Raw genomic sequence first — 22,833 nt, 5'->3', positions numbered from 1 at the left:
CCTGCCCCTTTCTTGTCCTGATGGCGACCCTTGGAGGGTTCTTTGAGGTGGGTAGAGGAGTGAGGAAAGTTGCTTTTCATCAATCCAATGAAACTATGCAAAGACCTGAGAACCAGAAAAGCAGAGGCCGTTTCTGTCCTCACGGCCTCGGACGAGTGTGAGTGAAAGTCTGCTCTGACGAGGGGTGAGTAAGTACACCTCTGGATGTCGTTCATAATATTTATTTTGGAAAAATATTTTAAAAAGGAATTTCTTCATTAACAAAACAGTAAAAAAAAAAACTCAAATAACATTTGCACAATATTCCATAAATACATTTATATACAAAAAAATATAGTCACATAGACCCGAAGTGCCTTTGTACATATTTACCAAAAATTTAAATTATAAAAATGAACATCACAAAATACTCAAGCTTTACAGATATCATGAAAAATATTTTTACAAATCCAAAAAATAACGCACATTTTTTTCCACCTAGAAAAAACACATTTTAGTATCAAAAAGGACAATAAAGGCAGTGTTTGTGATTCTAATTCAAGAAAAGACTGGCTCATAAGAATCCAAAATATACACTTCAAGCAGTGCGTGCTTCTTACGTAGTGATCAAGTCCATTCATTTAAATATATATCTTTTAAAAGCAACTGTCCATAGTGCAATGGAAACGTCCTAAAAGGCAGTGCGACAGGCGCCTGGAACGCCTGCCGGCCGCCCCTCGGCAGGAAGAGGGCCTGGCTTCCCAGCAGCAGTCACGAGCAGCTCCGCTCCTCTCAGCAGCATCGTCGGGGCAGATATCCTTGGAAGTTCACGTATTCTAAGAGAAACGGGAATTCGCCACATCACCTCCGCTTTACACCTAGAGGGGCCACGAGGCAGCGGGGAGGTTAGCGCCAGTCAGAGGCCCAGGCCCGACCCAGCCAGGCCGGGGTGGGTCGGGCAGCCGCGCACTGACCTCAGTTGCGATGACACACTCGTCCTTCTCCTCGGATATGACGTACACCGACTGGTACTTTGTGTCTTTCGAAGTGGAGTACACAGAGTCCGGCCTTTTTCTTTCAGCTGCTTCTCCACTAGAAGGGAGATGAAAGAGAACCACAGTCAACACGAGGAAACATTTCTGAACAGGACAACGGCCAGAGCCTGGAGGAACACAGCCAGCTGGTCCCCCTGCCCAGCCTGGCCCGAGGCACCCCCCGAGGGTCGGGCCCCCTCCCCAGCTGGCCTCCCCGCCCGTCCCCTCTGGCCCACAGCACGCACCCCCGGAGGGTCGGGGCACTCTTCTCCTCCCCCGCAGAGCCCTGGGGCTGGCACTTGGCATCGCGCTGGCTGGGGGGCTCCCCAGGGGCAGCGGCACCCTTGCGGCCCTGCAGCAGCTTACAGCCCACGGCGGGGCCGCAAGCCTTGAGGCTGTTCTTCTCGGCGCCGGGCTCCGTGTGCAGGTCCGCCTTCTCGTTGGTGTTCTTGATCTGTGTGGCCCCGATGACGCTGACAGAGACGTCCTTCTCCCGCTGGCGGTTGGCCAGGTTATTCATGGTCTCCGCCTCCGCCGGGCAGGGGTCGGCGGGCGGCCGGCGCTTCTGCAGCCTCAGCCGCACGCAGACCACGGCGGCGGCGCAGCCCAGGAGCAGCGTGAGGACGAGGACCACGCCCGCGCCGACGGCCACCCAGGGGAACGGGCCGGCTTGGCCCTCCACGTACTGCTCGGTGAGGTCCACCACCACGGGGCCCGGGGGCAGCTCGGGAAGCAGGAACTGGCAGTTGGGGCCCCCGTAGCCTCGGGCGCACTCGCACAGGTAGCGGAGGGCCCGCTCGTGGCAGGTGGCCCCGTTGTGGCAGGGTGCGTGCTCACACCTGCTGATGGGGGCGCTGCAGTTCCTGCCCGTGTACCCGGGGGGGCAGGTGCAGGAATACTCATTCACGCCGTCCCGGCAGGTGCCGCCGTTGGCACACGGGGAAGAGGCACAGTCGTCCACGTTGTCATCACAATGCCTCCCAGAGAAGCCGGCCTGGCAGCGGCAGACGTAAGCATCGCCAAGGTCTACGCACTGTGCACCTGGGACACGGACAAGGGCAGTGGCTTGTCACCCAGAAAATGCCCTGAAGCACGTGCTGCCCCGGCCGCTGCGTCACACACCAGAGCAGAGACACAGGGGCAGACCGGACAGAGGCCACCGCTTAAGACAACATACATCAAACACGAGCCCACGGCGAGGGCCGGGGTGGGGTTTCTGGTCGAGCTCCATAAATTACATAAAAAAATACAGGCTAATACCTCCTGACATGCACCGTGCAAAACGCTTTGCCTGCAGTGCTGCATTCACCTTCACAGCAAGCCAACAAAGGACCCAGTTTACAGATGAGGAAACCACGGCTTAAAGAGGATGACGTGCTTGCCCACAGTTACACAGTTAGTGACAAGTAAGGCTTGAAACAGAAAGAAAGAGAAAAGAAGAAAAGAAGGGAGGGAGGAGGCTGGGGTTTGGTCTTTGTCCTTCCAGAGCCAAGCCTGCTAAACCTCCCTATTCTTCCTCTCTAAACATGAAGCATCCACTGCTCTATTGGTTCAGTGGCTGGAAACAAACAGGAGAAAGAGCTTGACCCCAGGACTGCCACACCTTCTGTACAGAATATGGAGAGCAAAGCAAGCTGATTCCTCTCCATCGATTATCACACCCAACGCAGAAGCTCCAGAAGCTTCCAGAATGGTCCAGCCTGTCTGGGGCCCAGCTTCCCCTCTCTGTGAGTTTGCTTAGGGCATCCCACCCACTCGTGGAGACCATACATCCTCGCAGCAGACGGCTCTGCTTGGTGACAGAGCAGAGCTGGGCTTCCCTCCAAAAGCGCAGTGGCTGGGCTGGCGCTGGGGCTGACCCACTGACGTTCGGAGTCTCGGGCACCTGAGGTGCCACAGGACCGTGAGCAAGTCATTGCACCGCCACCAGAGCCGGGCCCTGCGGAGAAGGAACGCTCCTGCCTGCCTGCCTCGCTCCCTGGGTGCTTCCAGACTCGAGGATAAGATTGCTATGAACAGTTTCTCACTGTTCAGACAAAAGGGCTTCTGAAACTCAAGGCAACTCACAAAGCGATGAACTCAGCCTGAAACTAAACTCATGCGCTTCTGACGCGTTCTCACCAGTGTGGACCGCTGGACAAAGTCTCGGATGGGTCAGGCAGCCCCCTTACCATTGGAACAGGGTGAGGAACTGCAGGAATCCATTTTCTTCTCACAGTTAAAGCCAGAGAAGCCCCCAGGGCAGCGGCAGGTGTACCCTCCCTTGGGGTTGTCCGAGCACCGTCCCCCGTTGAAGCAGGGGCCGTCGGCACACACCATGGCACTCAGCTCGCAGATCCTGCCGTAGAAGCCAGGCGGGCAGGTGCAGGAGTAGCTGTTCTCGAGGTCCTGAGTAATGGAGAAGATGAAGAAAGCTTTCCTACGTCGTTCCGAGGGACCCACACAGTCTGTCTCAAACCAGGGTTCCCGGTTCGGCAGGAGAGCCCACGGTGGCCAGACTCACCGTGCAGCTCCCTCCATTCCTGCAGGGGCTGGCACTGCACTCGTCCACCTCCGTCTCACAGTTGGCCCCCGTGTACCCAGGCCTGCAAGAGCAAGTGTAGCTTCCCTGGCCCGTGTTGGTGCAGGTGGCCCCATTCTTGCAGGGCTTATGGTGTGTGCAGTAGTTCAGGTCTGTGAGGGTGGAGACAGGAAGAGAAGGAGAAGGGAGGCCCAGGGTTAAATCTGGGAGACTGTACTTCCCCGTGACAGAGCCAGGGAAGACAGGCTGCCTGGCGGGGGACGGGAGGCTTACCCTGGTTGCAGAAAAGACCCCCCCAGCCTTCCTGGCAGTTGCATTGCCAGGGCTGCTGGCAGGTGCCGTGGAGACAGCCGGGGTACCGAATGCACTGGTCACAGTACCGGCCCTGCCAGCCCACTCTGCACCTTAGAGGAGAGGACAGAGTCAGTGGACGCTGACGCTACCGGGTTCCTAGCAACACCTTTCCCACTCACGAGAGACTGTCTTCCAACAGCATCAACACCACTGGTTCTCAAACGAGGCAGGACACTGGACCGTCCTCAGGAGCTTTAAACCACATGGATGCCTTCGTCCCACGTCAGAGCGTCTGACTGGGTACAAGGGCCAACCAGGGCAGCATCTCTAGGTAATTCTAACGTGTTGCGAAGTTTGAGAACCAACTAAACTCTCTCCTCTTCTGTGCCAATTCTTTTTAAATCTCCATCTGTAAGTTCCACAACCATTGAGGAGCTTAGATGGATGACAACCCTTGACCCTATGCCCGTCCATGTATTTATTTAGTAGAAACATAGAAAAACAGCCCCCTCCAACCAGCTCATCTTACCTGAGGTTTTCAAAAGAGCATCTAGAGATGCTTTACTAATACACTAGGTGTAAAAGGACAGCAAGAAAAAGAAAAGAGCAACTTTTGCAAACTTACTTGCATTCCCCGGGCTTGTCACAAAACCCATGCTGCTCATCGCACCCCGGCAAGCAGATGGCTGCAAGAAGAAAAGGCACAGGGTCAAGCCCACCAGAGTGGCCCCCAGCACAACAGGGCTACAGACCGTGCCCAGCTCCGCCACAGAGCCTCGCCGAGCCCCGGGCATCGACCGTCCCGCCCGGTAACCACCGCGGACTTCACTCAGCGCGGGAGGAGCATTCTTCTTAACACAGCGGCTCCGGGACAAAAGAGCGCGGAAGCCCACCCCCACCCGGCCCCTTTTCTTCTAAGAGAGGGTCAGAAGTCCTTCCCCCTCCTCCTCCCCCACTTCCCAATTCTATGCACAAAGCTCCACCTCTTAATACCCAGAAAGTGTGTGTGTAGATAAGGGTGGACAGCTGGTATGCAGAGTACCAGGGCAAGACAGCTGCTCTATTGTCTGTTCTCTCCCAGCAGCTGCCCCAGTGCAACAATACCGGCCTCCCCCTCGCCCCCCATGCCCCCACCCCTCACACACACCCCAGCGTGTACACCACACACACACACACACACACACACACACACACACACACACACACACGTGCACCCTTTCCACCAATGGGAACAGGCGTGCGTCCCAGCCGCCTATCCCCGGAGAGATCTAATCGATGGCACGCGCGAGCTGGGGGCGGGGAGAGACTCCAGTGTTTGAATAAGAAGAAAAAAAGTTTAAGTTTATGGCAACCCCACGGTGAAGGAGAGGGAGGGTAGCCAGGAGGGAGGCGGCAGGCCGGCCAGAGGTCCCGGAGGGGGTGGGGAGGCTGGAGGCTGAGGTTTCGAGCTGGCTTCCTTCTCCTGGTTATGAAACTCATTAACAAGCCGCCCCACAAGTTTTAAAGACAACAGAGCCAGCTCAGGCCAAGACGAGCTCAAAGGAGCTGTGGAAAGCTGAGCGGGCTGAGCGACCATGACGCTGCAGGTACGCGCAAATCAAAACTGAGAAACTGCACCTCCCAGCGAGAGGTTCTGTCCTGCCAGAGAAGGTTCCCAGGCTCAGCGGCAGAAGGAAAGTTCCCTGGGGTTTCTGGGGAGCTCTAGGACCCACCCCACCTGACACCTAGAGTGCAAGGTGGCAGTGAGGCGACTGGGGTCCAGCTGAACCAGGCCCAGGAGCCAGCCGGTCCGCACAACCCTCCTACCCCCCCTGCACCTGTGCAGCTGCCCTGCCTGCCTGCAGAATACAGAACTACGGGCAGGCAGGGCCTAAGTCACTCTTGTAAAGGTATGTCCCTCCTCCCAGGCAGGGTGCTATGTGAGCATCCCGCAAGCAGGACAAGCAGACCCCTCCCCAAGCAGGGCTGGCAGGCCCAGGCCTCAAAACACACCCACCCACGTCCATAGACCCTGCGAGTGAAAATGTCATAAACAGTGGAATGTTTTTAAACAGGCCAAGCACACCAACTCCGGAGAGAAAATGAAGCACTTTTCAATGAGAAGCTGTCTGGGCGAAGAGAACTCCTTTGGTAAAAGCAGGCCCTGCACACAGCCTCCTCTCTGTTCCTCCCTTCCTTCCTCCCTCCCTTCCCTCAGGCTTACTTCCTGACCCCTGGCCCTGTGTCCAAAATCCTCCCTGATTAAGAAAGGCAGCTTCCCATAGCGGAAGTTAAAACGTCTAAGTTGACCCCCACCTGCCACTGGCTAACTGTGAGGTGTCAGCAAATCTCTCTGGCTCCCCGGCCCCGGTTTCCCCACCAGAACATCTCTCCGGGGCTAAAATCCCAAGATGCCAGCAGCTCAGAGACTATGTCCCCACCGCCGGGGAGCGCAGGCCCGGGGAGGGGCAGACAGAGGGAGCAGCGGCCTCGCGGAGGGACTCACGCTCAGTGCAGTACTGGCCTTTCCAGCCAGGGTTGCAGACTTTCTCCCCTCTCTCCCCGCAGGTGAAGTGGCCGAAGGCGTCGTCGCGGGGGCGGCAGAAGACGGAGCAGCCCTCCCCAAAGTAGTGTTCGTCACACACAAACCGGTAGGAATACTTGAGGTCTGTGCGGCCGCTGCTGTGCAGGTCCTGGGACCACTCCTCGCCCACCGTCAGGTGCCTCTGCGTGGCCAGGCGGCTGATGAGTCTTTCCGGGTTCTCTGCAGGAAGAGGATGCTCTGTTGGCTCTGACTGGGAACCCAGAGGCTTGGGGAGTGAGGGAGGTGGAAAGGATGCTGGGCAAGGAGGCTGAAGACCCTTCTCCTCAACCTTCCAGAGCAACTTGCAGAATGAAAGACGCAGACGTTTGTTTCTGGGGAGATTTGAACTCAAATACATAGTAACTGGAGACGCAGTTTGGGAGTTTTTTGGTTTGTTTTTACCTGTTGCGAGGTCATCAGGAGAATCAGTGTGGAGAGCTTCAATGATCAGAGAGAAGGTTCCCTGGAGGAAGGGGGAAGAGACAGAAGATAAACCAGAAATGTTTAAAAAAGAATCAAAGCTTTCGGGACAACCAAGTCGTCGCAGATCTGTGTGCAGTGTGTCGTGGGGAGGGTCTCTGTACATCTCTTGTCTGATTTCACTTTCCTTAAGGAAATAGAAGAACTTTTTAAAGAGTGGTTTCCTGACGTGTTTTTTCATCCTGTTAATACAGGATATCGCGGTAAAAAAAAAAAAAAAAAAGAAAAGAAAAGAAAAAAGGAAAAACGATTGCGCGGAGCAGGCGGGGCTGGAGGGGCTTGTCTGCAGTCTTCTGGGGAAGGAGCCAAGCAGAGGGGGCTGGGGGCTGTCAGGCTGCGAGGGCGACTGAACAACTAGCCGGTCCACGAGCTGGGGAACTAGAACTTTCCCAAGTGAAGGGGCCCGTTCAACTTGGGGGCTAGGCGCAGAGACCGGATACGGAAATGTCCCGGGTCCTCAGCCTCTCTGCCTCACTCTACCCCGGCTGTCACCTCCCACACTACCCACCCCCCCCGCCGCCGCCGCCGCCGCCGCCGCCTGCAGATCACCCGGGCGTGGAGTCAATGCCCCAGGCCCCCGCGGACCGCGGCGCCCACCTGCCCAGGCCCAGCCGCGCGCCCCCGCCGCGCCCCGGAGCAGGGCTGGCGGCCGCCTCCCTGCCCACCTGCCGCCCGCCCCGCCCGCCCCGCGCCCGCAGGTGCGGCGCTCACCGGCCAGGTGAAGCCAAAGGGGAAGCGGATGGGGTTGCTGAAGGCGGGGTCCGCGCCCGTGCCGTCCGGGAGGCTGAAGGAGTCGACGCCCAGCACCGGCGTGACGGCGCTGCCGTAGGTGCAGGGAGGCTCGGGGGACACGCTGGCCTGGTAGTGCTTGAGGCACACGCGGAAGAAAGTCCTGCAGGCGCACGGCGGCGGCCCCGCGCCCCCGCGGCAGCAGTTGCGGTTCCCCAGCAGCCCCTTCTTGTTGACGAACTCCTGCAGCTTCAGCTCGAACACCCCGGAGCTCCAGACCTGCGGGCGAGGCTAGGGCGTGGGGCTCCGGGCGCGGGGAGCCCGCCCGGCCGCGTCCTGCCCCGGGCCCTGCCCCCCGCGCGGCCCGCGCCCCGGGTCCCCCCACCTGGCGCCACAGGGAGCCGGAGAGCCCCGCTGACAGCCTACCTGACGGCGCGGCCCTTAGGACCCCGCCTGGCAACTTACCTGGCACAGCAGGGCCGAGAGCACGGCGAGAGCCAGGGCGCACCGCCGGCCCATGGTGCACCGCCGGCCGCGCTCGCTCTCCTCGCGTCCCCCTTCTCTTCTGAAATCGCCAGGGAGTGCTCGGGGAGGAAGGTGTCTCCAGGAGCGCGGGCAGGAAAGCGCCGCCGCTTTGCCTCGGGCTGGGATTATCCGGACTTCTTTCCTCAAGGGTCGGTCTCCGGCTCTTTCGGAGGCCGAGGTTCCTTAGATCCTCCCTGCGGAGGCGACTGCGGCTCCGGGGATGCGCGAGGAAAAAAAAAAAAAGGGCTCCCCGGAGAGATTGCTTCTGGCGCGGCAACTTTCGGTTTTCCCCTCTTTCTTCCAATCCACGAGTAGGTAGGGGTCGTCTGCTTCCTGGTTTTGTCTCAAGATTCTTCGCAGGAAAAAAAAAAAAAAAAAAAGGAAGAAAGAAAGAAAGAAAAAAAGGAGAGAAAGCGTCCAGCTATTCAGCCCAATTCCCAACGAGCTGCAGGGCTCCCCGCGAGTCCGATTAGCGAGCCGGGGTCTGGAAATCCCACGCGCGAGGCGGTAATCCGGCGCCGGCGGAGCGCCCGCGGGTGCGGCCCGGCCGGCTCACTCGGCGGCCGCGGTCCGGGGAGCGCCCTGGACCCGAGTTTTTCCCAGGGACCCAGCCAGTGCCATCCAGGTCAACACCCGGGGTCCCGGACCGGGTCCCGGCGGAGGCTTCGCGCCAGGCTGTGCGTCCGGTGCGGCGCCGGCCGGGGCTCCGCGGGCGCGCAGGGGCTCGGGCTCGCCCCGCGCCGCCGCCTTATATCCCGCCGGCCGCCCGCATGGCTAATGAGATGCAAATGAGCAGCCCCCCAATCTGGCGAGAGCTGTCACAAAGGAGCCACTTTTCCAAACCCTCCTCTCAATGGATCGCCAAATGGTCAGTGAGCTGTAAAATGTGCAACCCTCCTCCCCGCCCCCACCCTCCCCGCCCCCGGCCCTCCCCTGCCCCCGCCCCCAGCCCCCCACCGCACGAAACGCACTCATTTACATTCCTGCAAAACGTTCACCGCAAGAATCCCCTCTGCGCCCGAGGCTGGTGCCGCCGCCCGGGCTCCCCGGCGCTGCCCTCCCGGCCACAAGCTCGCAGAGGCCCCGGGACCCGCGGGGGTGGCGCTGCGCCCCTGTCCTGCCGAGAGCCACCCGGCGGGTGAGGCCGCGTCCGGCCTCGGGAACTCTCCGGTCGCCGCGGCGCCCGCCTTCGTCCCTGTTGCGCGCCGCAGCCGGGGCCTGGCGGCGGGGGCGAAGTCGGAGGCCCAGTTCCCGGTGGGCCGCCCCTTCTCCCGGGCAGCCTCTTCCTAAGGAGGAGTCTCCGGGGCGGGGGACCGGGCACGAGAGGGAGGGGGCAGGCTCGAGCGGCGGGCAGAGAGTGGCGAGAGGGCAGCGGCAGTTTCGGGAAGTTCGGGAAGGTCTGACACCCAGACGTCTCCGGGCAAGGACGGCGACTCTGCGTCTGGGAACACAGGGGCGAGCGCGGCGCCCCCGGGGACCCTGTTGCCGCGAGCTCGGGGTGTCCCCGCGCTGGTCGGCGGCCGCTGGGGGGCGGGGTCCGGCTAGCGCCCGGGATCCTGACGCCTTAAACCACCGCCCCCCCCCCCGCGCCAAAAACACACACACGCACCCTTCCGGGCGCTATTCTCGGCCTCCGACACCTTTCCTGGGTCTCCGGCCCCTTTCTCCTGTGTCTTCCCCCCTCGGCCTCCCTCTGCTTGGTAAAAAGTGAGTTTGGTGTGTGTCGTTCGCGTGGCTGTCATTAAGGCAGTCTGTTATTGTGCGAGGCTGAATCAGTGGCTCTTTGTGCGCTCAGCTGTATGGTAATGCAGACCGCACCTGCTCCCCGCACAATGCGGAGAGAAAGAGCTCCCCTCCGCGCGCGCCGCGGCCTCTGCAACAATGTCCGGCACATGTTCTAAAGACCCTCTAGCCTGGCCGCCTCAACCCGCAACCTTCGCACAACCATCACCTTATTAGGGTTTACACGTCCATCAGACACTAGAACTTTTGTTTTCTTTTTTTTTTTAAGGGAAATGAGTTTATTGGGAGGGCCGAGAACACACGTTATCACACAATGAGCTATCTAAATTGCTCTTATGCTTGCGGGCGCAATGCAGAGTTAAGGTGGGGCATGGACTCCTACTCCGGCATCCAGCTTCGTGCTGGGCACACTTCGAGGTCTCTCTCTCCCACCCCTATCTGCTCCTCCTTCATTCCCCCCTTCCCCCAACACCTAGGGCAGCTTCATCCAGGACGAGCGGTGTCAGCATTGGAGTACATGTCACTTTGATGGCGGCACAGCCCCAGGGCGCCTGGCCACAAGGGCCTTGCTCTAGGTGTGCTACAGCTGCCTTGTTGGTGGGAACGTGCACTGTCCTGGCAAAGTGTGACTTTCATTGAGGCAGATGTTGAGATCACAGTGTACCATATAATGCACGGGAAGAGGGAAAATTCTCAAATACCAAGTAATCGGTTGAAGTCATTCATGGCCATCCCTCCAGCTGTTAGGCAACAGGCTCCCAAATACCTTCAGGACAGATTTTGGGTTTTCCACTGATGCCAGAGAAGCAAAGAATTAATCGAAAGTAATGTGCATGTAATGTTTAAGGCTGAGGTGAGAAAGGCAGGCTTGGACCCCACCAGAACCCCCTACGGTTTGGTTCAGAACAAATGGAGACTTCAAAACCTCCTGTGCCCCCATGACGGTGGCAGTCCCAGCGTGGCCGCCCTCTGGGGACTTTTCGAGGACTCGCTGCATCACCACAGGGCTGGGCCAGTGCGAATCCTAATTTAATCTTGCCACCTAGTGTCAGCATCCTTTTTTCACTACATCCATGTTTCCTCTGAAAGCTAATTTCTGAGAACTCTGCTCCCTACTGCATGGAAGCTGGTGTGTGTGTGTGTGTGTGTGTGTGTGTGTGTGTGTGTGTGTGTGTGTGAGAGAGAGAGAGAGAGAGACAGTGGTGGGGAGAGAGGTAAGAGGGTTCCAGGAGCAGGAGAGGGCAAAAGAAGAAAGGAATGTGAACTCTAAATCCTCTGTGCTTCCAGACTGAGAGTAGATTTCAGTAAGAAATGAAATATCGGGAACCTTTTAATTAGAAAATGGAAGTGGGAAAGAGACTCATCTGAATGCCTGTTTAGAAAACTGGAAATAAAAAGTTCCACGCCCAAGGGCCTAAACCTTGTGGGGGGGGGGACGACTTGCCCCAAATCTTTAACAAACCCGCCTCAGTATCAAGTATTTGTTAAATTGACATGGCACAGATTTCTCGATTACAGCGGCAAAGCGGAACTGAAAGGCGTCGTAAAATCCATCAGAATCCTGCCCAAAGCGTTCATTCTTTTCCAACTTAATTTATGCCACGCAATTCTGTATTGGGGAAATCAAGCAGAAAGCCCTTTTCTTGCCCTTCCTCCTCCTCCGGCTCTTCTTTCCTCTACTTTCTTCCTCCTCTTCTCTCTCCATCTTCTTCTCCTTCTCTCTCTCTCTCTTTCCCCCCACCCCACGTTGGGCCCTCTCCCCCTCTCCCTTTCAAAGCTGAGCTAACGGGAGACTGTTTAACTTCAGTGTTTCTATAGGAGTCTGTTGTAGTTTAACTCCTGCACACCAGTAGCTGAGATGAACAAAGGAGAGACTCGAGGTCCAACTATTCATCCTTTCTTTGCACTTTAATTTTCATTGATTGGGAAGACAAGGGGAGCCCTTAGGGATTCAGGCTGAAGGGGGATGACACGCCTTTAGACGCCATCAGCCCCCTAGCCAGCCATCTGCTCCAAACCAAATGGCGTTTTTTCACTCCCTAACTGCATGTCTGTATACTCCTGCAACTAATCGCTCTGAACCCCCTAAATGCAGGAGGGAGCTTAAGCTCGACTATGTTAAATAGACTTGCCCCCGTGTTGGCTTTAGCAGCGATTCCCTCCTCCCACACACACCGTAAATCCTCACCTTGCTCATTAGGAAAAAGCAGGAAACTTTCTTTTAAATACTTTTTGATGTCTCAGCAAATTTACTGTACAAAGTGAGGCTCATTAGGGCTTCGAAGGCACCCAATATATCAGACACAGGAGTGGAGAGAGGGATTTACCGCCTGGTGTTGGTGTTTTATTTTTGCCAGGCATTCAGAGCTTATAGCCTGAATGACCCCAACAACCAGGGTAGGCCTAGCTGTATAATCAGAACCACAGCCACATCAACTACAGCTGAGTTCTCTGTTTGTTGGCGACCCTGATCATTTTACCCATCATTTTATTAGGCCACTTGGGAATAAAAGCTCATGACCATCATTTTATCAGATTAAATATGCCCATCCTCAGCAGTGAGTGTGACTCATACTGTGGTCAGCCCAATCCTGTTTCCATCCCCCTTTGCCCAAAGAAAGGTTCTATCCCTGAGGTATGTGTGTGGCGGAGGTTGTGGCCGGGGGAGGAGGGCCTGGGCAGATTGCAATAAACAATGCCCAGAATAGGCTCCAGACTCCAAGCCAGCCCCAGGTTCAGTTTTCTGTGTAAACAAGTCTGGAGACTTGAGTGGGGTTTGTGTTTTCTTAGACCAACTGAATACTGTATACCCAACAGAGAGGTTCTCTTATTCCTAAGAAGAATTAGGGTCCTTGTTCAGAACAAGAAAATGAAAAACTTCCAGGCAGCAAATCTGGTGTTGATCAAACATGCCAGCTTACTTGAAAAAGAAGATGATGAAGGGAACCTAAAGCAAGTTTATTAATTAGTATTAGTATCACATCTCCCACCAGCACACCCTTCTGCCCATTCTCCATCAGTCACAGGTCTGGAATCCTTCAGTGGGTAAAAGAGCAGAGGGGCCGGCCTGCTTGCTTTGCACATAGGAAGCGCCTACAGGTATCTGTGGGTAAAACCTCACCCGTGCCGGGTAGCTATGATGGATAGTTCCTTACTTCTTCTTAAGGACCGGAACCCCAGAGACACGTGGACATTTACAAGACGCACTGGCCCGAATGTATACACGGTGTGTTTGCACCTGATCAAGTTCCTTCCGGATCACTCTATTGAAGATACATCCTAACCCAAGCCATCCGTTTGTCCACGGCGGGAAAGAGGGGGCAGATCTAGCTTTTATATTCAGGCTCCGAGGCTTCCCTCTCGCTAAGGGTAAACGCTACGCGGCACACCAAGGAAGGCCCCACAGCTCAGCCTCCCCTGCCCTCCCTGGGACATTTCCCTCGGAGGAGGGGCGGCCCGCAGACACCTAGGACCACTCCTGGTGGTCGGCAGGTTGGCGCGGGGCGGAGGGCGCCGGGACCGGAGGACAGAGCCCAGGGAAGACCCAGTGGGCCTGACGCCTCCCCTCCGCCCTCCCTTCCACCCGCCAAGTGCAGACACCCGCGGCTAGGGAGGAAGGACGGCCCGGCCACGTGGTCCGGAGCAGGGACCCCGCGCCCTGGGGCGCAGCGCGGGCCGGGGTTGCGGAGGCATGCGCTGGTTTGCATGAGAAAGGCGGTCGCGTGGCTCAGCTGGCGGCGCGGAGTCCGCTCCTCCGACCCCGGGATCATCTGCCCGGCGGTCCGCGCTCATCTCCATGACAAAGCGCTGTTTACCTGGCGCGGCTGCGGGCGCCTTTGTCCCGATCGGATGACCGCGCAGCTGCTCCGCTCGCCCGCCCGAGCGGCCCCCGACTGAACGCGCCGGGCCGGGCGCTCTGGAGGGCTGCCTGGAGGGGGTGCGGCGCCAGTGGGCGCTCCGGAGGGCTGCCTGGAGTGGGTGGCGGCGGCGGGCCGGGCACTCTCCGTAGGCGCATGAGCGCCGGGTTGGGAGGGCCAGGTCAGCGGGTCACCCCCGGCCGCCGGGCGTGCGGCGGTGGGGGGGGGGGCCCACCCGGTCACCTGCACCGAGGCGCGGCCCCACCTGGGAGTCGCCCGCCCGTGACCGTGTCAGACAATGAGGATGGGAAAGAAAGGGCGGCGAGAGCGACCCGGGCCCTCCCGAGGCCTCGTTCCGGGACGCGCCCCATCCGGAGGTCGCGGGCACCTGTCGCCGGTCCCGGCGCCCGTCAATCACCCGGCCCGCGGGGCGGGGCGCGGGCCGGGCCGGAACCGCGAGGAGGCCGCCCCGCCCGCTCGTCCCAGCCGGACCCGAGCTGCCCTGCGCGACTGCGCCGTCCTTCCCCGCCTCCCACCTCCTTTCTGCGAGCATCTGCCCGCAGAGGAACAGATGTGGGCACCTGCGGTGACAGGCCGCATATGTTCCATCCTATTCACAGGCATTCAGACGGGGCTACAATGAGCGGCCTTTGTGCGCACAGTCACTAAATATATTAATCTGCACTCCCCAGAGCACCGGGCTGTTTAATTTTTCACTAGCAATAACATCTGATCTAATCCTTAAATCGGCTCCCAAAAGCCTGCCCTCCCGCCCTCCTTTTTTTCCTCTTTCTCCCCACCCCCTCCCGAAAAACGTGTGAAGCTATTCAACCTTCCACCTGTTGCCTGCTGAACTGGGCGTGGGTTCCTGCAGCATCTGATGTCGGTCGGGGCGGGGGCGACTGTGCGGGGGATGCTGCCTGGCCACATGGGCACCGCCAGGGCCTGTGTACCAGAAGGAAAGTAAGCGCAACGTGCGAGGGTGGCTCCCGAATGTTGGGCAAACAAAGAACGATGATTATTAAACAGCTTCCAAAGCAGCCCAGCATTCCCATCCTCTCCGTGGAAGCGCCTTGAAAATGTACAAGTTCCCATTTATCTTTTTGTTTATTAAACTCTGATGGTCATTATAAACACTGGTCAATAGGCCACACAGCCAAAAGGTAACATAAATTTCAGAGGTACGACTTAGATTTTTTTTTAGCGATTTTGTTGCATGACTCTTTTATCTTAGCATCCCGTATTCTGTTTTGGTTTGTTTTCGGTCACAATGAGTCCCTTAGTGCCATTGTGGGTGTCACAATGCAGACGGACATCGGGCTGTGAATGAAGACAGAGGCAGTTTAAACAAACCAAGCTCTTTCTTTCCTTTCCGTCCATTGTACTATGAATGGGCCTTCTGCATTCGGCTGCTAGGAGACGGCTTTGCAAAGCCCTACTCCAGTAAATGGGCTGGAGAGAAAGGGACCCCAATAAACAGCCTAAGTATTGGAGAAAAAAGGGGGACAAGTTTAGGCAAATGTTTTTCCACCTTCGCATCAACACCTTTCCTAATCTCAAACCGTAAGACATACTTTCCAGCAGTTTCCCTCCTTCTTGTCACTGAAATTCTTACTCCCCCCCGACCCCCCACACCTCCTAGGAGACGCAGAGTGGGGACAGCACTGGCTCACCATTGAGATCTGTTTCCAAATGCTGCTTTGTCTCAGGAAAGTAGAATGGGGCATGGGGCTGTTTATCAGTCATCATCGCTAATAACTAAGGATTGCAAACTGCTCTCAAAATGAATGCCTGGATGTGTTGCTAGGTAAGTAGGGGCAGGGTTGGTGAGTCTGTATATTTAAGGAATAATCATGAACTATGAATTGTTTTCGTGGTAGTTGGAACTGTTCTTATTAACATAGGTAGGTTAACTGAAGCAAGAAACATAGCTGTTTTCAGGTCAAGGGCCCAGCTTGAGTACATTAGGGAATGACCCACCACCACCACCTGCGTTTCTCAGGGGCTAGAACGAAGTCATAGGCCACCACCGACCCAAACGCAGTCAAGGGAAATGGGAGAACCACGACTGGCTTATCTGAATCACAGTTCACAGCTGGGGTGACTGTCAGACCCAAAGCACGTGGCAATAAGAAGGCCAGTTCATTTAGTCATTTATTCATTCATCCACTCACTGCTCAAGGGGCTGGAGGTCCAGAGTGAAATCAGACCTGCTTCCTGCCACTAGATGAGTGGTACAAGTAGAGAAGTGTCGCTTGGTCTTTTATTTTCGGAAAGAGTTTTTGTAGGATTAATATGTCTTCCTTCAATGTTTGAATAGAACTCACCAGTGAGACCACCTGGGTCTGGAATTTTCTTTTTTGGAAGATTTTTACTTACAAATTCAACTTAATATAGGGTTTAAGAAATATAGGGTTACTCAGATTTCCTATTTTTTCTTTGGTCAGGTTTGGTAATTCATATGGTTCAAGGAATTTCTTCATCTCATCTAAAGATGCTCAAATAGTCTCCTTTTTACCCTTTGGTGTTAGTAAAATCTGTGATACCATCCTCCATCCTTATTACGGGTAATCCGTGTCGCCTATCCTTCTATCATGATCAGTACAGCTATGGGTTTATCAGCTTAATTGATCTTATCAAAGAACAGTCTTCTTTCAGAATCTCCATCCTTCACTTCCTGTTGCCTAATGTCTAAAAATAGTAATTTCATATATTTTATCTAGTTTTCTAGTTGTTTACAGTGGAAGGACAAGTTCTGTAGGAATTATTCCTTCATGCGCAGAAGCTGAAAGTTACGATACTTTTGGCTGCAAATAGCAGAAAACCCTAATTTAATATTCTTAACTGTAAGGAAAAGACATCATCTCATAGAATGAGGAGGTAGAGTGGTTTTAGTTAACTTCTGGCTCAACCATGTCGTCAAGGCACAATGTGCCCTCCATCTTTCTGCCCCACCTTTCCTGTCTTGCTGGCTTCCAACATGGGTTAGCTCTCTCTTGTGACTGCATGAAGCCTACAGGGATCCAAGAAGTCACAAACAGACACAAGGATGGCCAGTAGAGGAAGAGGACAATTTCTTTCTATATGATGCTCTTTTTTCAGTGATAAAACAATTCTGTAATATTTAATGTGGATCAGCCATGTAGAAGTCAGTATGTTTTAATGGTTGTAGCTTTTTTTCTTTCCCAGTTTTTGGGAAACATTTTACTCTCCCTTAATTCCCAACTTCTCCCTACTTTCAACCTACAGTTTTCTATTTTTCTTCCTTTCTTTTTGTCCCTGTTTTTCTCTCTTATGTAAATCCTTCATCCCCTGTTTTTAGATTCTCCCACGAACTGATAAATCTGATGTGTACAGTAGGGCACAGGAAAGTGTCTATAGGTGGTATGAAGCAGAAGGTGGGGAAAAGGATGTGAAGAGTCTCGTGTAAATCTTTGTGCTCCTTTTACACTGATTTCTATGTACAACTTTTCCTTTAGTATCCTAGGAAAGAGACCTGGAAGTAATCTTTGGCTCTTCCTTTCCTTCACTGTAGTGTATGGTAGTCATAAAAAATTTTAAGAAGCCATTAGAATTTAGACAGATTCGAGTTTGAGTAATAATTGTGCCACTTACTACCATTGTACTAGTTACTTAATCACTTTTTAAAACTTATAATATTTTCCTTTTATCAAAGTAATATACTTACAGATTTTAAAATTCAAATAGTACTTCTAGATTTACAAAAAACAGCAATTTCCTACATCACGCATTCCCACTCCCAATTCTTTCCTTTCTAACTCGTAGCTACTTCTTTTGAAATTTACTCATATTTTTAAAAAACTTTCTAATGCTATGTCTTTTTCAGTTGTGTACATTGTCTATGGACTTCCTAACTCTAGAAGATGAAGGTTTAACACTTCCACCTGATTTCCTAGACACACGCATGTTTATGAACACATAGAAGATCACCTCCCATTTTTTCAAAAATAATTATAGTACCCTTTTGATTAAATTACCATTCAGCATTTACCTCATTAAAATTATGGAATCATTATTCACAGCTGAGGCATATGCTACGATTATGTTTTCTTTTTTGTACAATTTTGTCTTTACTGGATTCAACAATTGCCGAATTTATTTGCTTATTGACTTTTCTATGTACCTATTACATATTGTCACCAAACCCTGAAGATCTCCTTTTAAAACACTCAAACAGGGCTTCCCTGGTGGCGCAGTGGTTAAGAATCCACCTGCCAATGCAGGGGACATGGGTTCGAGCCTTGGTCCGGGAAGATCCCACATGCCGCGGAGCAACTAAACCCGTGTGCCATAACTACTGAGCCTGTGCTCTAGAGCCCACGAGCCACAACTACTGAAGCCCGTGTGCCACAACTACTAGAGCCCACGCGCCTAGAGCCCATGCTCCGCAACAAGAGAAGCCACCGCAATGAGAAGCCTGCGCACCGCAACAAAGAGTAGCCCCCGCTCACCGCAACTAGAGAAAGCCCGTGCGCAGCAACGAAGATCCAACGCAGCCAAAAATAAATAAATAAATAAAATAAAACAAACAAACAAACAAAAAACCACTCAAACACCTCAGGCATTCCATGGACTGGCTTTTTCCTGGAGATGTGTCTCTAGCTTTCTCCTGGGATTTCCCACCTCTCTCTTCACTTGGATTCCCTACTGTCTGGGTCCTAAATATTCCTTTTTCTTGGCCTCTTAGTTTTGGAGAATATCCTCCAGCAGGTATCTGAGATAAAGTATTTGGTAGAAAATATTTTTGAGCTGCATATCTGAAAATATTGTACCCTCACAATTATAACTAATATTTTGATTTTGAGTAGAATTCCACGTTAGAATTATTTTCTTCAGAATTTTGAAATTTAGTGCTCCACTGAATTTCAGTTTCCTGTAATTCTATTGAGACTTTCCATGCCATCCTGGTTTCCAATCCCTAAATGTGACATTTCTGTTTTTCCTTATGGAAAATCTTTAAGGTCCTTTCTCTGCCCCTGGTGTCCTGACATTTTGTGATGATGTGCCTTCATGTGGATCTTCATAAGTTTGTTGTGCTGGGCGTTTGGTGGGTCCTTTCCATATGAGAACATGTCTTTTAGATCTGGGAACTGTTCTTGAATTATTGCTTGAATAATGTCCTCGACTTCATTTTTCTGTCCTCTTTCCTGTAACTCCTATTTTTCAGATGTCAAACTTCTTAATCTTCTAATTTTCTTATGTCTTTCTCTTTCTCCATCTTTTTCTCTTTGTTCTGTTATGAGAGATATCAAATTTATCTTCTCTTTTATCAGTTTTTAAGTTTAAACTACTGCTTTTTTAATTTTCAAGAGCACATTTTCTGAATGTTCTTTTATATACTTTTTTTCCTTTCCCTGGTATATGATCTTCAGAGACTGCAGATCATGAAGTTTTTCATAATATTTTTCCTCTTCCTAGTTTCTGTTTGTTCCCTTTTTTGCTGTCTTCCTCCAACGTCTGTTGGCCTTGGTCATCTGTGCATATTTAGGAGGGGCAGAGCCAAGTGCCGCCGAGTGGCAGGGCTCACACAGGGCGGTGAGTGGGGCTGTGGTCGGCCTGCCTCCTCTGCCTCCACGGTCTGGCTCTGGGGGTCTGCGCTGTCTGTCTGTGTGAGGCTCCTGCTCCTACAGTCCAGGATGCCTGGCTTCTCCCTCACACCACCTGAATCCCTACTTCCATCGCTTTCCTCCGTTTGCCCCTTTGCCTACAAGTCCTCCTTCTTCTAATCCTGCCTCAGGCCCCACCCGCCCTTCCAGGCTCAGCTCTCACATTGTCTCCTTGCTGCCTTCTTCATCCACATGTTCTAAGACTTTATGTTTCACTTGTTCCCTGATACCTGAAGTGTGTGTTTGTCTCCCCAACCACCCGTGCACTCAAGGCTCAAGACCATTTCACATACTGTTGGTGTGACCCTATGGCACCCAACAAGTATTAAGTGCTGAGCGCTCTTTATTGATTTTAGAAAAAAATATCAACAGGAAATGAAAGCCTTGTATGCCGAATGAAGAGATGGCTTCCCAAATTATTTAATACATACATATGGTGTCACTTCAATTTGGTAATGCTTTTTTTTTTTTTTTTTTTTTTTTGGTGGGAGGGCAGGTAGATCTTAGTTCCCTGACCAGGGATTGAACCCAGGCCCCCTGCAGTGGAAGCTGAGTCCTAACCACTGGACCACCAGGGAATTCCCATCAATTTGGTAATACTTTTTGAGTGCTTGATCTGCAAGAGACTCTGCAGGAACAATATTTGACCATCTTATTTCCCTGATGGAAGCCTCCAGCTCCCTGGGGCTTGCAGCAGCCCTCCTGAAATATGTCATGTGTAAAGATAGCTTTTGAGATGCATCTTAAATAACTTGATATCATTCATTGAAGTTTGTCAAGTATTTACTTAAAAATTAAGTTAGATTGGTTTCAAAGTTATTCTTCTGTCATAACACTTGGCTACCCAAATGTTCTCTTGGTTGTAGAGAAAAGGGTGGCGTTGTGACTAGAGGAATGGGAATTGTGTATAATCTGAAGCCTGCCTATCTCCCAGCCCAGGGGAGCACGTCCTTAATGGGAACCTTACTGGCCTTAAAGCAGATGCAGAAACAAAGTCGAGGCGGTGGCTTCCAGAGTCCAAACTCCTTAACGTGAGACGCAGACACCGCACGACCAGGCAAGCGCGTCCTCGCTTCCTCCCCTCCTCCACTGCCGTGGCTGCCCGCCCCGGAGCTCTCATGCCCCGTTCCAGACCGCAAGCCTGCCCACTAAAACTGTGGGCTCCAGAATAGTTCGGGTGGCCGCCGCCGTCACAGCAATGCTAGCAAGGCTCCTCTCTACCTAGCGCTTGCTGTGCTCTGCTGTGTCGTTGGTCAGCCCGCGCTGGGAAGCGCCGCCCTCCTCCAGACAGTACAGACACCGAGGCCCAGGGTCGAGGTGGACAGCGCGCCAAGTTCCCTTGGCTGGAAAATCCACCCGTTCTGGACCCCCGGCCGCCTGCCTCCTGCGGGGCCCGGGCTCAGGGCCAGCCTGCCGTCTCCTAGCAGCCCGCACCGCCCTCCCGGCGCTCTTCCGCCAAACTGCGGCGTCAGGGCCCAGGCTCTCGTGTCCGCACCACCAGTGGCCCAAAGCGCCAGCGGGTGAGCCAGCGGGAGCCGAGCAAGGCGTGACCCCGACCTCCACGCACCGCGCGGTTTCCGAGGCAACAGGCGCTGCGCCTGCGCATCTCGCTCCCCGGAGCCTGTGGGGCCCGGCCGCGGAGGCCCCGCCCACCGAGCGGGCGGGGCGGTCTCTCGGGCGGAAACGCCCGAGCGGAAGCGGAAGTGCGCGGCGGCTGCGACGGGCCGAGGGTTGTGCGGGCGCGTCTCCGGCTGTGCTGGCGCATCTCTAGGTAGGGCCGGGCCTGCGGGGCTAGCGCGTCTGGGCCGCTCTCGGCCGTCGCCTCGGCGCGGCGGCTGCGCTCGTGGTTCTGCGCCGTCGCGGTCCCTGGGCCGCGTCTCCCTCACCGCATGTCCCCACAGCCGTGCGCCCTGCCTGCTTCTCCCGGTGCCGCTTTGGCCCGACCCCTCCCCGGAAAGAGGTGTGCAGTTCCGGGTCGCCGTGTGGTCCCTGTCGGCCGTAGGGAGGTGTCCTCTGACCTTTGCACTTGGCGTCTCCGAACTTGGGCGCCTTCCCCAGTGACCCGGCTGTTCTGAGCCGGGACCGTAGCACCCAGCAAGCACCATGCCCTCCGGGGAATAAAGGCCGGCGGGATGACGCCTAGGTGGCTGAGAGGATGATTTGTCCATGTCGGCCAAGGAGGGGCCAGAAGTTTCTATACGGGGGGGGGGGGAATTCCAGCTGAGTTTCGAATAAGTGGGAGTTGGGAGGTGCTGAGGGGCAAGAGGCCATTCATTCCTTCAGAGGGAACAGAATGCTCAAGACCTGCAGGTTTGAGACTGCCTGACATATTCTGGGAGAGACAGGGTGCTAGAGCTGGGGATGGCAGGAAACTCAGGGGAATTGGGAATAAGGAAGTGATGTGATCAGATCGTAGTGTTAAAAGAGTCATCTGGCAGGCGTAGGGATGGTGGTGCTGGGTGACTGCATGTGATAAGAGGGCTTTTGCAGCCATTTAAGGAAGAAGTTTTAGGACTGAAAACCTGGAGATGGTAGTGGGGAGAACTTGGAGGTGAGTTTGATGGGGAAAAAGTGAGGCCGTGGTATTTCCAGTGACTTTCACATTTTTGGCTTGAGCGCTTGAGTAGGTGATGCAGAGAATGAGAACCACAGAATGGGGACAGGTCTGCAGCATCAGGTTCCTCACCTGTCGCCTCCCAAATGTATTACGCTCTGGTTCCTCCGTGTCTGGTGTCCTCCTCCTGTTTTGTCCTCCATCTCTGTCATTTCTGAATCGTGGCCTCCCATCCTCATGTGCTCTTTGGCCTGCCCACGTTTGGGCCTTTCTGTTAGGCGCTACCACTCCTGCACCACCACAGCCTTCACACATTCTCTATGTGTCGATTTCCCCATCACCCCATCTCTGCCATCTCTAAGCTCTGCCGTAGGGGTTTTCCCCCAACCTGGCCATTTCTCCCTCCCAGGACTGCAGTGGTGCATTCCTTATAGGTTGTGTTCAAGGAAAGCAGTGAGAACACTTTGGCTGTGTCAGGTCGCACACTACTCATCTCCACACATACCGTTTCCTGACCACCTTACCTCCCAGTTTCTTTGTGTAATTTCGAACAGGCATGTGTATCTTCCAGACATGGAAATCTCTAATCACTTCTGGCCCTCGGTTTTCTCGTCTGTGAACTGAGAAGACCGCAGTAGGTGTTGGTGGAGGTCACTTACAGTTTTTACTATTCTGAGGTTCTCCCTACTCCCTGAGCCTGAGTCAGTGTCATTTATGGGGCAGGTTTACTGTAAAGCTAATGAAGTTCAGGCTTCAGGGTCTTCGCTTTCACAGGCCCCTTCCAAGGCACTGGGAAGGACCTCAGTGGTCTTGTGTTTATAATTTTGTATTTTGTATTTTTATTTATTTTTAAAAATTTATTTAATTTTGGCTGCGTTGGGTCTTCGTTGCTGCGCGCGGGCTTTCTCTAGTTGCGGCGAGCGGGGG

At 54.1% G+C, this 22,833-nt stretch overlaps 2 protein-coding genes across 10 annotated transcripts in view; one reads left to right on the top strand and one right to left on the bottom strand.

Annotated features, from left to right (window-relative positions):
- Positions 1-495: 495 nt before the first annotated feature.
- DLL1 (delta like canonical Notch ligand 1) lies at positions 496-9,451 on the bottom strand. 2 transcript variants are annotated; one of them, XM_061206805.1, is made up of 12 exons: positions 9,097-9,451; positions 8,066-8,477; positions 7,583-7,879; positions 6,794-6,854; positions 6,314-6,571; positions 4,454-4,514; positions 3,808-3,938; positions 3,517-3,686; positions 3,185-3,401; positions 1,259-2,054; positions 954-1,071; positions 496-857 (listed from the first exon to the last, which is right to left on the bottom strand). In XM_061206805.1, the coding sequence occupies exons 2-12, from the start codon at positions 8,117-8,119 to the stop codon at positions 852-854; spliced, it is 2,169 nt and encodes a 722-aa protein (XP_061062788.1). In that variant the 5' UTR covers positions 8,120-8,477; positions 9,097-9,451; the 3' UTR covers positions 496-851. The 2 variants fall into 2 exon arrangements, with proteins under 2 accessions (XP_061062788.1, XP_061062789.1); XM_061206806.1 differs by lacking the exon at positions 9,097-9,451 and having other exon boundaries at positions 3,808-3,932; positions 8,066-8,812.
- Positions 9,452-21,047: 11,596 nt separating this feature from the next.
- FAM120B (family with sequence similarity 120 member B) overlaps positions 21,048-22,833 on the top strand; it is an 84,919-nt gene continuing 83,133 nt past the window's right edge. For all 8 annotated transcript variants that reach the window (XR_009702919.1, XM_061207311.1, XM_061207306.1 and 5 more), the window contains exon 1: positions 21,048-21,123. The gene's annotated coding sequence lies outside the window, so the exon portion shown is untranslated. The remainder of the gene's footprint in view (positions 21,124-22,833) is intronic.

This window comes from Eubalaena glacialis, chromosome 12 (assembly GCF_028564815.1).
Source record: "Eubalaena glacialis isolate mEubGla1 chromosome 12, mEubGla1.1.hap2.+ XY, whole genome shotgun sequence".
NCBI lineage: Eukaryota > Metazoa > Chordata > Mammalia > Artiodactyla > Balaenidae > Eubalaena > Eubalaena glacialis.
This window is presented reverse-complemented; position numbering and strand designations above follow the sequence as displayed.